This window comes from Etheostoma spectabile, unplaced genomic scaffold (genome assembly GCF_008692095.1).
Source record: "Etheostoma spectabile isolate EspeVRDwgs_2016 unplaced genomic scaffold, UIUC_Espe_1.0 scaffold00002243, whole genome shotgun sequence".
Taxonomy (NCBI): domain Eukaryota; kingdom Metazoa; phylum Chordata; class Actinopteri; order Perciformes; family Percidae; genus Etheostoma; species Etheostoma spectabile.
In genome coordinates this window covers 11,790-25,115 of record NW_022602872.1, presented here as the reverse complement: position 1 = coordinate 25,115, position 13,326 = coordinate 11,790, and the positions used below count along the sequence as shown (strand labels likewise).

The following is a 13,326-nucleotide window of genomic DNA, read 5'->3' as shown; positions in this document are numbered from 1 at the left end:
AGACGCTGCGTGTTGGTGTGATCATGGCCAACAAGGAGCGTAAAAAAGGGTCAGAGGACAAGAAGAATGTGAGTGACAATGCACGCTTTTATTTCCCTCATTGTGGTCAGTAGGCTAAGGGTAATAAATAGGCTTTACAAAACATGCTTTATCGACGATTTTAAAACCAACGAGACCATAATTCAAAAAATGAACATATGTGTTGCAGAATACTTCAAACTAGATTGAGACCATAAACTCTTCATGAAGATGTTTACTGAGGTAATAAATTAAGTGAGAAGTGGGTCATTTAGCCACAGACGTCTATAGAAACCTCCTTTTGCAAACATAGACCGTATGGACCCATGTTTCGCCCTCTGCTGGAATTCAGATAGAATGCAGCTTTAAGTTACTTCCGCATTTGCAGCACTTTGCCGAACAGGATGCGCTGTCCATCAATACATATACAGTCTATGTTTAGGCAGAGTGATCGAGTGCAGAGTAAGGCGGGACATGCTTTCACCATCCTTTTTAACTGTCTATGGGGAAAATACTGGCGTTCGGCTGCTTTATAATCAAGATTTTTTTATTATTACTACTAATAATCACTGGTTCTAAACAGTCACGGCTTATAAAAAAGAAATACGTTTTAGATCCGAGTTCATAGAGAATCTTTGTTATAACACATCCATGCGTTTTGGTCACATGTTTCTGTCTGTCTTTGTTTTTAAACTCTGGCTCCCTCTTGTGGAGCTGGGGAAATGTTGCTTTCAACTGCTGTCTGAAAAGTAAAATATTTCAGTGCTATCAATGCACTGATGCTTACATTTTAGTATATTTAATATTATATATATATATAATATATTAATATTCAGTAGTGGTTAAATGTAGTATTCACTTGCCTAATCCAAATCTTTATGTGCATTATTTTCTTCCTGGCATAATGTTTTTAAAAGGCTGAAAAGAAGTAATGAGTTTTTTTTTCTTTCTTTTTCACAACTGCAGCACACAGAGAGGAAACATGTCCCTGCAGGATCGTCTGTTTCAGAGTTTCAGAGCTGCAAGACAACGCATTTTGTTTAACCTACTTGTACGAACATAGTTAAATATTAATTTTACCTACATCTGTTAAGCTTGGTTTTCCTTGTTTTTAGTTTCTTTAACTTTCTATGGGTTTTAGCTGTGTCTGTTTTCTTCGTCCCGTAAAATATTCTTGAAACTGTTTAACTTTGAGAGCAACGTACCTCTCAGTATTCCCACACCTGGCTGACCGATGGAGCTAGTTATGATACGGAGGGAGGAGGAGCAAACTAGGGAAAATATGAAGTCAGACTGCCAGACTCCATTTTACACTCCACAAAGCAGTGGGGGGGGGGAAAAACAGACTGGCAAGGTGAGTGTTACTTGCAAGTAAAGATTACTCTCCTTATTTAATAAGCTGCTGTTTTGTTCCCGATTCATTGTTTAGTCTGTTGTACGAAATGTCAACAAAAAAAACCTTCTATAACACGCGTCTAGAGTCCAAGCCACGTCTTCTTCTTCCTTTTTTTCCATTTCCTGGTTTTTGAGCCATTAAAGCTACATAACATGTGGCACGCCAATGTGTGGCTAGAGTTGGAGTTAACGGGCAGCGTTAGCATTAGCAAAGCTCTTCAAACTCCTATAGAAGTAGAAGGTTAGTCCAGCCTAAGCACTGTTGACATATCAGCTGAACATATTGCACTGTCAAATCGCACTTAAAACTTCTTCAGTCTAACCATTGAGTAGACAGCAGAGGGCTAACGCAATATGTATTGCACATTTGTGGATCAATAATGGCCGAGGGACACTTAGCTAGCTTTTCTGGACAGGAAAACAAATATAAAATCCAAGCTCTATCAGTAGTCTCCCCTGCCATGCAACACTGTAGGTACACGGAAGTTCGAATCATTCTAAAGTTTTTAAAATGTAAATAATTCATGTTGTGTCTGACTTATAGTGTGTATCTCCTTTTCAAATAGTTATTACTGAAGGGAGTGGGTGGCAGTAGCTCAGTCCTCTGTTCAAAGTACGGAGGACGAAGTCCATACAAGGTATGGACCAAAGTACAGAGTGTGGATCAGTAGTTGGCGAGATGGCACTTAACCTCCTGGGCACTGCCATGTGCCCTTGAGCAAGGCACCGTACCCCCCCCTCCCCCTCCCAACTGCTCAGGGTGCTGGTTGAGCTGGCAGCCCACCCACTCTGACATCTCAGTTTTTGTGCATGATTAGGTCCTGAGCATATGTGTGTATTTCAGACTTGTGTGTAGTGATTACTAACAGTGTACATTGTAATTTTTTCCACTGGGGATCAATAAAAAGTATAAATTATTAAGAAGATGATTGATATAACACCTAATTCAAAACTGTAGTGTATATGTAGGGAAAGCGCTGCAGGCAACTTTTGAGCTGTGGGTTGGGCACCTCTAATATGTTAAAAAGAATGTGTTTTGTTTCTATAGAGAAAAGAAGAGGACTCATGGTTCTGTGGAGGAGCTGCTGTCCTACTGTGCTCTGTGTCAGGATGTCCTGAAGGATCCAGTCTCTACCAGCCGTGGACACTGGTTCTGCAGACAGCACATCACATACTGGGACCAGTCTGCTTCATCAGGAGACTCCACCTGTCCCCAATGTGGAAAAAGATCCGAAACAAACGGCACTGTACAAAGTAAGACTGTACTTCTGTCTGCTGATGATATTATGTCTAATTTTTCAGCTCGGTCAATAAAGGGGAATTTCTGTATTTTATTACCTGGGCTAGGGCTGAACAATATTGTTTTTTTGGTGTGTTTTTTTAGCATTGACATCGCAATGTGCGCAAGCGCGAAAGTCACATCGCAGGTTGTTGCGATGTTGACGTTAAAACTTTTTTGCTGCTTGATAGAAAAGTAAACTTTCACCGTCCTCTTTTCACACGATTATTACCGTCCGACCCCTCCCGTTTAAGACAGGTAGCCACGTGGGCTACCCGAACTAAATCGCCTGATTAATGCCACATAATCACAACGTCTCCCGGGCATTTTCCCCACGCTGAAACCTGCTACCAGCCAGGCTAAAGTTAATATAGTTAGCCTAAAGATGCAAGGGGTTCGTCCGTCTCTTACGTTACGGTTTGGAGCCGCGACGCTGGAAACGTAACACTAATCTAGTACAGAAGTCTTTATCTGATCTAAGGTAATTTACAGATTTAATTGTTCTTGGATATGTAGAGTTTGTTGCTAGTGCGCGTGACATGAAAGTCTGATCAATTTATCAAACCAACGAGCTTGCCCCGCTAGTCGACCACAACCTAAAATTCAGAAGAAATTTTCATACATTCATTTTCATACACCTTAGCCTGGATTAATAGTATAATATGAATAGAATGGTGTCATGCTAGTTAACCAGCGCATTTCTCTCTAATTTCCCTCTCCAAAATCACTTCAGAAGAGTAACGTTAGTCACAGCGCTTACTTGCTTTGGGGTTTGTAAAGCATTAAAGTTGAACAAAGAATGGGATGAAGAATAGAGCTATTTATGTCATCTTTTAAAAAAAATACTTTTTTCATATTGCAATATATATCGCAGGGGAAAAAATATTGCAATGTCAGTTTTTTCCAGCATTGTGCAGGCCAATCCTGGGCCCTATTTTACTATATGTCTTAAGTTCTCGCTCAATACTGGACCAATTTCAAAGGTTTTTGTTCCGGGTCGAAAAAACTACCTAAGTTTCCCTCTTTCTTTTTTTTAAAGATTTTTAGAAACATAATGAAATATAAAAAAAGGCTTTATTGTTTTGTTTGTAATTTTGGTCATAAAAATAATCACCAGATTCTCTAAATGTTCTTCTTTGGTAAAACCTTTATTTCAGCAGATGGCGGTCAGCAGGAGGTTTTAGACAAACATGAGATCAGTCTGAAGAGGAGATGTAAATGTGTGACTGAAGGAACTGATAAGACAATAAGTGAAACCCTCCTCAACAGGATCTACACTACGCTCTTCATCACAGAGGGACATAATACCCAACGTGCTCTAATGCCGCTTGAGACAGTTTCTAAGATGAAGACCAACCAAGACATTCCATTAATGTTTCACGACGTATTCAATAGTGACGCACCGCCACGCATCAGAGTTGTCATGACGAAAGGCATCTCTGGCGTTGGAAAGTCCTTTGCAGTGCAGAAGTTCACTCTGGATTGGGCAGATGGCTTGGAAAACCAAAATGTTGGTCTGATGATTCCGCTTCCATTCAGGGAGCTGAACTTGATCAAGGATGAGCAGTACAGTCTTGTCACGCTGATCCAGCTTTTCCATCCCACATTAGAAGAGATTGAACCAGACAAGCTTGACGACTGTCAAGTTATGTTCATCTTTGACGGCCTGGACGAAAGCAACATCTTACTGGATTTTAAGAACAATGAGGTCGTTTCTGATCTCTTACAGACATCATCACTCAACGTGTTGTTGACAAACCTAATTCAGGGGAATCTGCTTCCCACGGCTCTCGTCTGGATAACTTCCCGACCAGAAACGGCAGGTCAGATCCCTCCTGCGTGTATTGACAGGGTAACAGAAGTACGAGGCTTCATTGAGAGCAAGAAGGATGAGTACTTCAGGAGGAAAGTTGACGACGAAGAGATGGCCAGTAGAATTATCTCACATGTCAGGGCATCCAAGAAACTCAGCGTCATGTGTCTGATCCCACTCTTCAGCTGGATCACTGCTACAGTTCTGGAGGACATGTTCACTAAAGACCAAAAAGAAGAGCCGCCCACGACCATGACTCACTTGTACTCACATTTCATTCTGGTTCAGACAAAGCAGAGGAAACGGAAGAATGATGAAGAACAGGAGACAAGCCCACATAAGCTGACGGAGGCGGACTGGGAAGTTATTTTGAAGATGGGGAGGCTGGCATTTGAAATGCTGGAGAAAAGAGACACCATGTTCTACCAAGAAGAGCTGGACCGGTGTGGTCTTGATTTGACAGAGGCCTCGATGTACTCAAAAGTTTATACAGCGTTTCTCAACAAAGAGTATGTGGTGTTCGACAAGATCGCCTACTACTTCATTCATCTGAGCATTCAGGAGTTTCTGGCTGCAATCTACGTGTTCCACTGTTTTACCAATAGGAACATGGCGGTACTGAAGGACTTCCTGGGGAAATACTGGGACAATGACAACAGGGATGGCAGTTATCCTGATTACCCATCCTTGAATGACTTCCTTACAAGAGCAATGAAGAAATGCCTTGAACGTGAAAATGGCCACATGGACATGTTTGCCCGCTTTCTCCATGGCCTCTGTCTGGAGTCCAACCAGAGATTCTTTGGAGGCCTGCTGGGTCATACAGAAACCAGTCCAGAAACCATCCAGAAAGCCATCAACAACCTAAAGGAAATGAAAAGTGATGGGATGCTTTCTAACAAAAACATTAACATCTTCCAATGTCTGATGGAGATGAACGACCCCTTGTTAAATCAAGAGATCCTAGAGTTCCTGAAGTCAAAGAGCAGATCACAGAAGAAACTTACCGAGATCCACTGCTCAGCTCTGGTCTACATGCTGCAGCTGTCGGATGAGGTTCTGGATGAGTTGGACCTGCACCAGTACACCACAACACTTTGGGGACGAGAGAGACTGATTCCAGCTGTGACAAACTGCAGAAAGGCTGTGTAAGTCCATATGTAATTCATTTTTAAATTAGTGTAGATTAGTAGTTTAACTTTTTACAGTTACCAGTAAATGCAGTAAAGTTGTCATTACACAGTACTTTCAGCGCAGCTTCTTTTATTATCAGACATACAAATCAAGGTGACCTCATGATAACTTAGTGGAGACAGACATGGGAGCAGATCACACTGACAGATTGAACATTACTATGCTCACCCTTCATCTTTTAAGATTCAAGCAAAATAAATAAAAATGACAGGTCTGCAGGTATGAAAAAGACATAATTATTGTTTCATGTGAAACAAATAAAAGCTCAGCTGTACCACTTACCGGTACATGGAGAGCCTATGTTAATCAAAACCGTATATGTCAAACTGTTTTGTCATCTAGTGCATGAATTAAATATAAAGTGTCTTCTTTTTATAGTTACATATTTTGTAATGTATGTGCCCTAACAGACTTTCTGGCTGTGAAATCACGGATACTTCCTGTGAAGTTGTGGCCTCTGCTCTGAAATCCAACCCCTCCCATCTGAGGGAGCTGGACCTGACTGACAACAACCTGAAGCAATCAGGAATAACGCTTCTGTCTGCTGGACTGGAGAGTCCCAACTGTAAACTGGAAACGCTAAGGTCAGTTTCAAAACCTTGACTTAGTTTCACATACCTGGTTCATACATTGTCTGGGTTTGCCTGAGCACAAAGAAATAAAACTTCCAGCAACATGTTCTTTCTTTCAGGAATTAGTGAAGTAACAAAGTTGAGAAAGGAAATTAGCATTCACATACTCATTTTGCTGTTTCATCAGTCAGGAAAGATGATATCCGTACATTTTTTTAGATCTGATGATGGCAGATAAAACGGGCTGCAAACTGTTTGAGCTTGGATCATTAATTGATTTGTATCTACACCATTGCTGACATTCCACAATAACAGAATGTCAAAGGAAATAATAATAAAAACATGCATTTCTTTATCCAGAATGATGGGCTGTGGTTTGTCAGAGGTCAGCTGTGCTTCTCTGGCCTCAGCTCTGAAGACCAACCCCTCCAGTTTGAGAGAGCTGGAGCTGAGTAACAACAAGCTGCAGGATTCTGGATTGAAGCTGCTCTGTGGCTTTCTGGAGAGTATACACTGTAGACTGGAGACTCTGAGGTCAGACATTTTTTATTTTTATTTTTTTCACTTCTGTGCTGAAATTATATTTTGTGAAAGTTGTGGTGACACTACTCTGTCGACAATGTTTCACTTCCGGGATTGCTCCGATGCTGCCGAATTTAACCTTTTTGGTACTGGAATAATAAGATCAATTGCTTTTTCAGTCCCCTAGATGGAAAATTGAAGTGAGATGAACAAACCAGAGACATTTCTTTTTTTGTTTTGCTTTGGGGATATAATTTGAAGTTGGAAAAAAAGTAATATTTCACCATATGTTTAAATATAAGTCAAATTAATGAATATCACTGTTTTTGAAAGATTTATAAAGCTATAGGATGTACAGACATACTAGTTTTAAACTGAAGGTTCTTTAGTCAATTCTTGAGTCAAATCTTGCATCAATTTCTGCTTTTTTGTTTTTTAATTATGTGTTCGTACTGCAGCGTCCAGGCTCTGTATTAATAATGAGATACTATCGAAGTCTGGAAACCCACAGACTGCTACGATAATTTGTTTTTTTATTTGACTTATCAGAACATCAGAAAAATCTAAAAACTGACAGGCTGTGTTACACAAATTTCTATTCACCTGGAGCTGACAAAGTTTAAGAGGCACGTTTCAATAAATATTACTGAGACATCTTTTTCTCATCTGTATTTTACAGTTGTTAACCTGCGTCCTGTTGGGTTTAGGCATTTGGATTTTCCCTTTTTTAACTTCTACCTTCTAAACCTTCTGCTTTGAACAGATAATCAAACATTGTAAGATTTTTAAGCAGGAACAGTGTCTTCTAAAGTTGCATAATTTATTCTTTATTCAGATTGAGGAGGTGCAATTTGTCAAGCATCAGCTGTGGTTCTCTGGCCTCGGCTCTGAAGTCCAATGGCTCCCATCTGAGAGAGCTGGACCTGGAGAACAACAGGCTGCAGGACTCAGGAGTGAAGCTGCTGTGTGATTTTCTGAAGAATCAACATTGTAGACTGGACACTCTGAGGTCAGTTCACTGACTCTGTTAGTCTTGAGATCTTGTTTTTAATTAACATTTCAACACAATGTAAGTACATTCATAACTTCCGTACATACATTTTCTTTTGTATATATTTTATTGTACTAAATTTAGTCTGCATTCGCAAAAGATGTGCTTATCTCAAAGAAAGTGTAGAAAAAGTCCACTCTGACAGTTTTATTAAATGAATGTTTCAAATTTTTGGTAAAGGGTCACATCTGCATACAGACAATCATCTGAACTTTGTTTTAATGTGATGATAACCTTCTGAAGTTGGTTTCCATTCATTTTAATGTGTTTTCTTAAATAATAAAATAGAAGTCTGATGTTATGATCCACAATGACAAAGTCACTCTACTCATTTTACAAGTTAATTGATAGATTAACTAAGGAATTTTTTTTATTCAGATTGTGGCACTGCGGCTTGTCAGAGATCACCTGTGCTTCTTTGGCCTCAGCTCTGAGGTCCAACCCCTCCAGTCTGAGAGACCTGGAGCTGAGTCTCAACAAGCTCCAGGATTCTGGGCTGAAGCTGCTGTCTGCTCTTGTGGAGAGTCCACGCTGTAGACTGGAGACTCTGAGGTCAGTAAGGGGGCCAACTCAGTCCATGCTGGTTCAGCAGTATTTCAATAAATACATGAAGGTTAATGTGTTTGTTTCATTCTTCCACAAACCATAAAATGCAAGCGGACAATGCAAAGCCAAGCAACATTTTACAGTCAGTTGCCACTTTTGAACAGACAAGTGGGATTTTACAGGAGAGTTAAAAAGGTTTGTTTTCCTACTGAAGTTTTTAGATCTAGACTTGTTATTTCCTCTAATGCAGGCTCAGAACATCGGCTGCAGTCAGTTGTAGTTTTTGTAGAGAAGATGGAATACAAGCATTAGATCAGTTGGCTTATGTCAGGACTCAGAAGCTGGGTCATAACTTCTGGGACTGCGTTTATCTCTACAGGATCAATGGCAAGATGATTAGACAGGTGGCAAGTTCAGATGAGAAACACAAAAAAAGTGAGTATTGAACAATTATCCTAATTCATCAAACTATTTTCTTTACAATGAGTTTGTTCTCATATAATACAAATATTCGTCAATTCCATTTTTGTTCGAGCTGAAAATATTCAATAATTTTGCCTGTTGTTTCTGAACCTTATTCATGTTTTCATTGTTGTTCTATCTCCTTCACTTCTCTCCATCAGATGACTCCGGTGTTAAACTGCATGTGAAAACAATACTCCCCGAGGATAACAGAAAGGTGAGAGAGGAGCAGTTGTATAGTATGAAGTATTTATTTTTATTTTTTTTAGATTTGACTACGAGACCATTTTTATTGATATTGTACCAAGTGAGCTGAGGGCGAGTAGTTGTGGTTTGTTTTCATTTAATCAAAAATTTAACTTCTATTAAAATAACTCACTTTGTGCCTTTCTTAATTCCAGGCTCCATTATCCTTCTCACCTGAACACACAACTGAATGTTCATACAGGTAATCCTACAATATGACAAAACACTATTCCAACGTCTTTCATGGTTTGTCAAATTGTGTCAAGGGTCTGTTGTCTTTGGCGAGCTAGTCAAAGCTGAACACTGTAGATTGAATAATCATAAAACACCCAGCGGTCACAGCATTTTGGACCGGGTCCTCATTTATGAAACAGTGTAAAGTCCAGATAAAAAATAACCTGATTCATTAAACTGTGTACACAAACAAAACAAACAGTCAGAGGCTGATGGCTGCAGCAGCTGTTAATGCAGACAGTTCAACAAACTGGACAAACGGGTCAGACATGCAGGTGGATGCTTTAAAGGCTTTTCAGCCAGCTCAACATCAGAGAATGAACTGGTGCAGGCATGCAGCCATTTCTGCGTTTATATAGCCTTATATATTTTGCCTCTCATTCATTCACACACTAATGGCAGTGAGTTATAACGCAAGGTGCTGATCACACCGTTAGGAGAAACTTGGGTTTCCGGTACTCGTTCAGGTGGCTTAAACACAACATGAATAGGCAACATGTCAGGTATTATGACTTGATGGTGGCTGATGAGGGGAAAAAAGATGCAGGTGAGAAGGTGGTTGGTTAAGGCCAGGTAGAGCTGATCAGGGAAGAGGTGTGAAGATGGGCGGTTTAGTGAGGGGATGGGGGGATGGATGGATGGATGGAAAATGCCTTAAGGGGTATTGGAATTTGGGTCCTTCTCATTTCCCTTGTATTGCATCCTCGGCTCCTCCACACGGGGGGAAATCATGGGAGGAGAGAGGAAATGAGTTGTTAGAGGGATGAGACGTCCTTTCTTCTAAAGTGTCGCGTGAAGTTGTCAACTGTGAGGGCGGAGTTAGCAACAGCTTTTAGCTGCACGGCTTCAATACATGCTTCTTATATTAATTTGTCCTTTCGGTGTCCTACAGGTTCAGGTGTCCTGGTCCAGGTGTGTTCCGGTGTAGTTTGACTGGACTGGTGTTTGTTATGGCTCAGGAGGCGGAGCTGCTGTACAGGACTGTCCAATGGGATCAGAGCCTCCTCAAACCAGCTGGCAAGAAGGCCGCGGGGCCACTGTTCAACATCAAGTGTTCTGAGGATGCTGCTATCCTTCATCTCCGCCTGCCACACTGTGAAACAAAGGATGGTAAAGACATGGCGGTGTACAATGTCAAGACATAAAGAAGTAACATTTGCAAAGATTAATGATAATGTGTAGCATTGAAAAATTTGCATAGTTGTCTATTTGATCTTCTTTCTTTCAATAATAACTCTTTGAACAGAGATATATACATTCAATGAAATGATTCCAACTTCATTAAGTTGATGTCCCCACAGTGTTGTATGATGGGAAAATACTGTTACTGGGTTTTGAATTGTTTTTTTTTAGTCCAGAAAGGCTAAGTGACCCTCGATCATTATTGAAACACAGCTGTGCTCTACATATTAAGTTGACTCTGTTTTTCTTTGGGCCCTCTGCAGTCTACTCAGAGGTTAGATTAAGGAGGTTTGAACAGATTTATTTTTTTCCTTTTTTTAGTCCACAGTATGACACAGCTGATTTCCCAATAGTGTGAACCCTAGACTAACCTTCTATTTCTATTGTAGTTTGAAGAAGAGTTTAGCTAAAGCAACAGGTTGGTGTGTCAGGGGCTTTAGTCTGCGTACATTTTGATGGTAAGCTTCTAGTTTCTTCAGCCAATGACAATGTTGCTCAGAGGTATCTTTGTCTTTTGCCCTTTCAGTTGGCAGTCTACGCTTGGTTCTCCATGTACAAAACAAATGCTTTACTCAATAACATCCATTTGTAAAGAGGACTTTCTCCAACCTAAAAGCACCAAAGACTATTCAGATTTAGAGGCGTGCTCCCAGACATCTGACTGTAATAATGGTCTCATGGCAGGAGAATACAAACTGTATATAAAATTATAATGGAGCTAATCCTTAAATACACACATCCAGACAGACCACATGTGGGACAGAAACATAATAAATTCAAATTCATAGGCAAACTGGTACATCATTGGGAGGCACCAGACTAAATGATGAGTGGTAAGAAATGATTTAGGTGGAGATGCTAGTGTTTTAGCAGTGATGAAAAGGTTTACCATCTCTCTGCTTTCCCAGCGCTGCTCGTTGATGGCATGTTGTCTGTCGCCCACGTCACTGATGTCGGAATGAGCATCTTGGAGCCGCTGGAGATTACGGTTACTCATGCTGTTGTAAAGGTCCCCCACCTCGCTGCCTTTGGCCTGGTCTGGGATTTCGTTAAAAGATTTCTGAACATGACCCAGCCAATAGAGGGCCAAGTTGTGCTGTTCCTCCGACCCCTGTACGAAGTACATCAAGTACTCGACGTGTTGCTGCTGCCCGACAACGTCCTTCTAGAAGAGGTAAAGCGATCGTCATATGTGCTCACCATCAGCCTAATCTCCTGTTTTAAGCTACAGCAGTTTCCACATAGATGATTCACACTTTGCTTCTCTTGTTACAAATCTAAATCAATCCGAACGGAAAATCTTTAGATTGCTCTTGAATTTGTAGGCTTTTTTTCTGGATTCTCTCCGAGCCTGTTTTTCTGTCGGCTAGCATCATTCATGATACTTCCTATTTTATGCTTTAATTGATTAACTCCAAAGTATATCCTCATTATGTTTTTAATTGACTGTAATTCTCAATCTGCAAAGCACGTTGGTCATTTCTTGTTTTCAAATGCTCTTTAAATAAAATTGACTATCTGAGCATAAACTAATAAATGTCCTCTTACTAAAGGTTGAAAAGAAACAACGAGGTGCGGAGTACGTCACAGCCTCTTCCAATTGTTACCTCGGCTTTGGTCAAAGTTACAGTCTCCACTGTGAACCTGACGGCTTCACAATACAGCCTGATGTGAGTCAAGTCACTTCTTATTCTTACACACATAATCATCAATAATACGATTTTGGCTGCATGTAGATTCACAATCGGGGAATTACCGGATAAACATGTTAGCAACTGGTTTGAAAATCCCGCATTGCTACTGGTTTTCAGTCTGCACCCTTCCACTCGAAGTATGGACCAAATTTACATCCGACGTTTGAAGTTTTCCTGACCACGAACACGGAGAAAGTGACTTTGATGGTTCAGGACCAGGAGAGGAAAGTAATCTGGAAACGTCAGGTGTTACTCAAAGGTAAAGAGGTCGCCCTCCTGCAGCAGCACTCCACCTGATGTCAGAGTTCAGCCATGCTCCGGGAGAGATTAGATATGTAGCTCTCCTGCACATTCGGGGACTTCCAGAGCAGATATGTTGCTGTAGCAGATAAAAACATGACGTTTAATTTCAGTTTATTTTACAATTATGTGATTTCTAAGAGATGTCTGTGTAAAGTGATTGTTGGTTATATGACAAAAATATTTTCCCTGGTTATCTTCAAGGTCCAAGAGGGGAAATTCCACAGAGAAATGTCCCATCATTAGACAGCGTCCCAGCAAAGGACAACATCCCAGCTGACAAGAAGCTGCACACCAGTCAAATACAGTTTCTTGACCGTGTGTCCTGTTGACCTCTTTTGAACCAGCTTCTGGATGAACTTCTTGAGGTTCACAGGATGGGTGATGCTGAAATGCAGTCCACCAGAACAAAAGCCAAAGCAGAAGAAGCGGTGAGAAGAAGGGGAGCTGAAGCCTGCTCCGTTCTGATTGCTGCTCTCCATAAGGGGGCTCCAGGCCATAGCGCTGAGCTGAAGCTGAAGCAAAAGCAAGAAACTGGAGTATGATGATGATGATGATGATGAATCTCTATAACACCCATCTGTTTGGCTGGGAAAGCCACATTTTGATGTCATTTGAAACGCATCAAACTCAATTTCATGGCTATCTTTTGCGTTTTCAAATCTATTTAAAGATTTCAATTCCCTCCTTTTTTTTTTCTTTTTTTTTTTTTTTTTTTAAAGGTACAGTATATGCAATGTTTTTCCCAAAAAAAACAATGTATAGACTAATACAAAAACAAGACCTCTCAATCACTACCTATGACTCACTAGAAGTGT

At 40.5% G+C, this 13,326-nt stretch overlaps 1 protein-coding gene across 4 annotated transcripts; it reads left to right on the top strand.

Annotated features, from left to right (window-relative positions):
* The first annotated feature begins 1,260 nt into the window (after positions 1-1,260).
* LOC116675775 (NACHT, LRR and PYD domains-containing protein 12-like) lies at positions 1,261-13,104 on the top strand. 4 transcript variants are annotated; one of them, XM_032507364.1, is made up of 15 exons: positions 1,261-1,372; positions 2,462-2,667; positions 3,853-5,653; positions 6,110-6,283; positions 6,632-6,805; positions 7,629-7,802; positions 8,223-8,396; positions 8,770-8,825; positions 9,014-9,069; positions 9,254-9,300; positions 10,225-10,442; positions 11,423-11,688; positions 12,068-12,184; positions 12,326-12,467; positions 12,713-13,104. In XM_032507364.1, the coding sequence occupies exons 3-15, from the start codon at positions 4,014-4,016 to the stop codon at positions 12,838-12,840; spliced, it is 3,366 nt and encodes a 1,121-aa protein (XP_032363255.1). In that variant the 5' UTR covers positions 1,261-1,372; positions 2,462-2,667; positions 3,853-4,013; the 3' UTR covers positions 12,841-13,104. The 4 variants fall into 4 exon arrangements, with proteins under 4 accessions (XP_032363255.1, XP_032363254.1, XP_032363257.1 ...); XM_032507363.1 differs by having other exon boundaries at positions 3,850-5,653; XM_032507366.1 differs by lacking the exons at positions 1,261-1,372; positions 2,462-2,667; positions 7,629-7,802; positions 8,223-8,396 and having other exon boundaries at positions 4,071-5,653.
* The last annotated feature ends 222 nt before the right edge of the window (positions 13,105-13,326 follow it).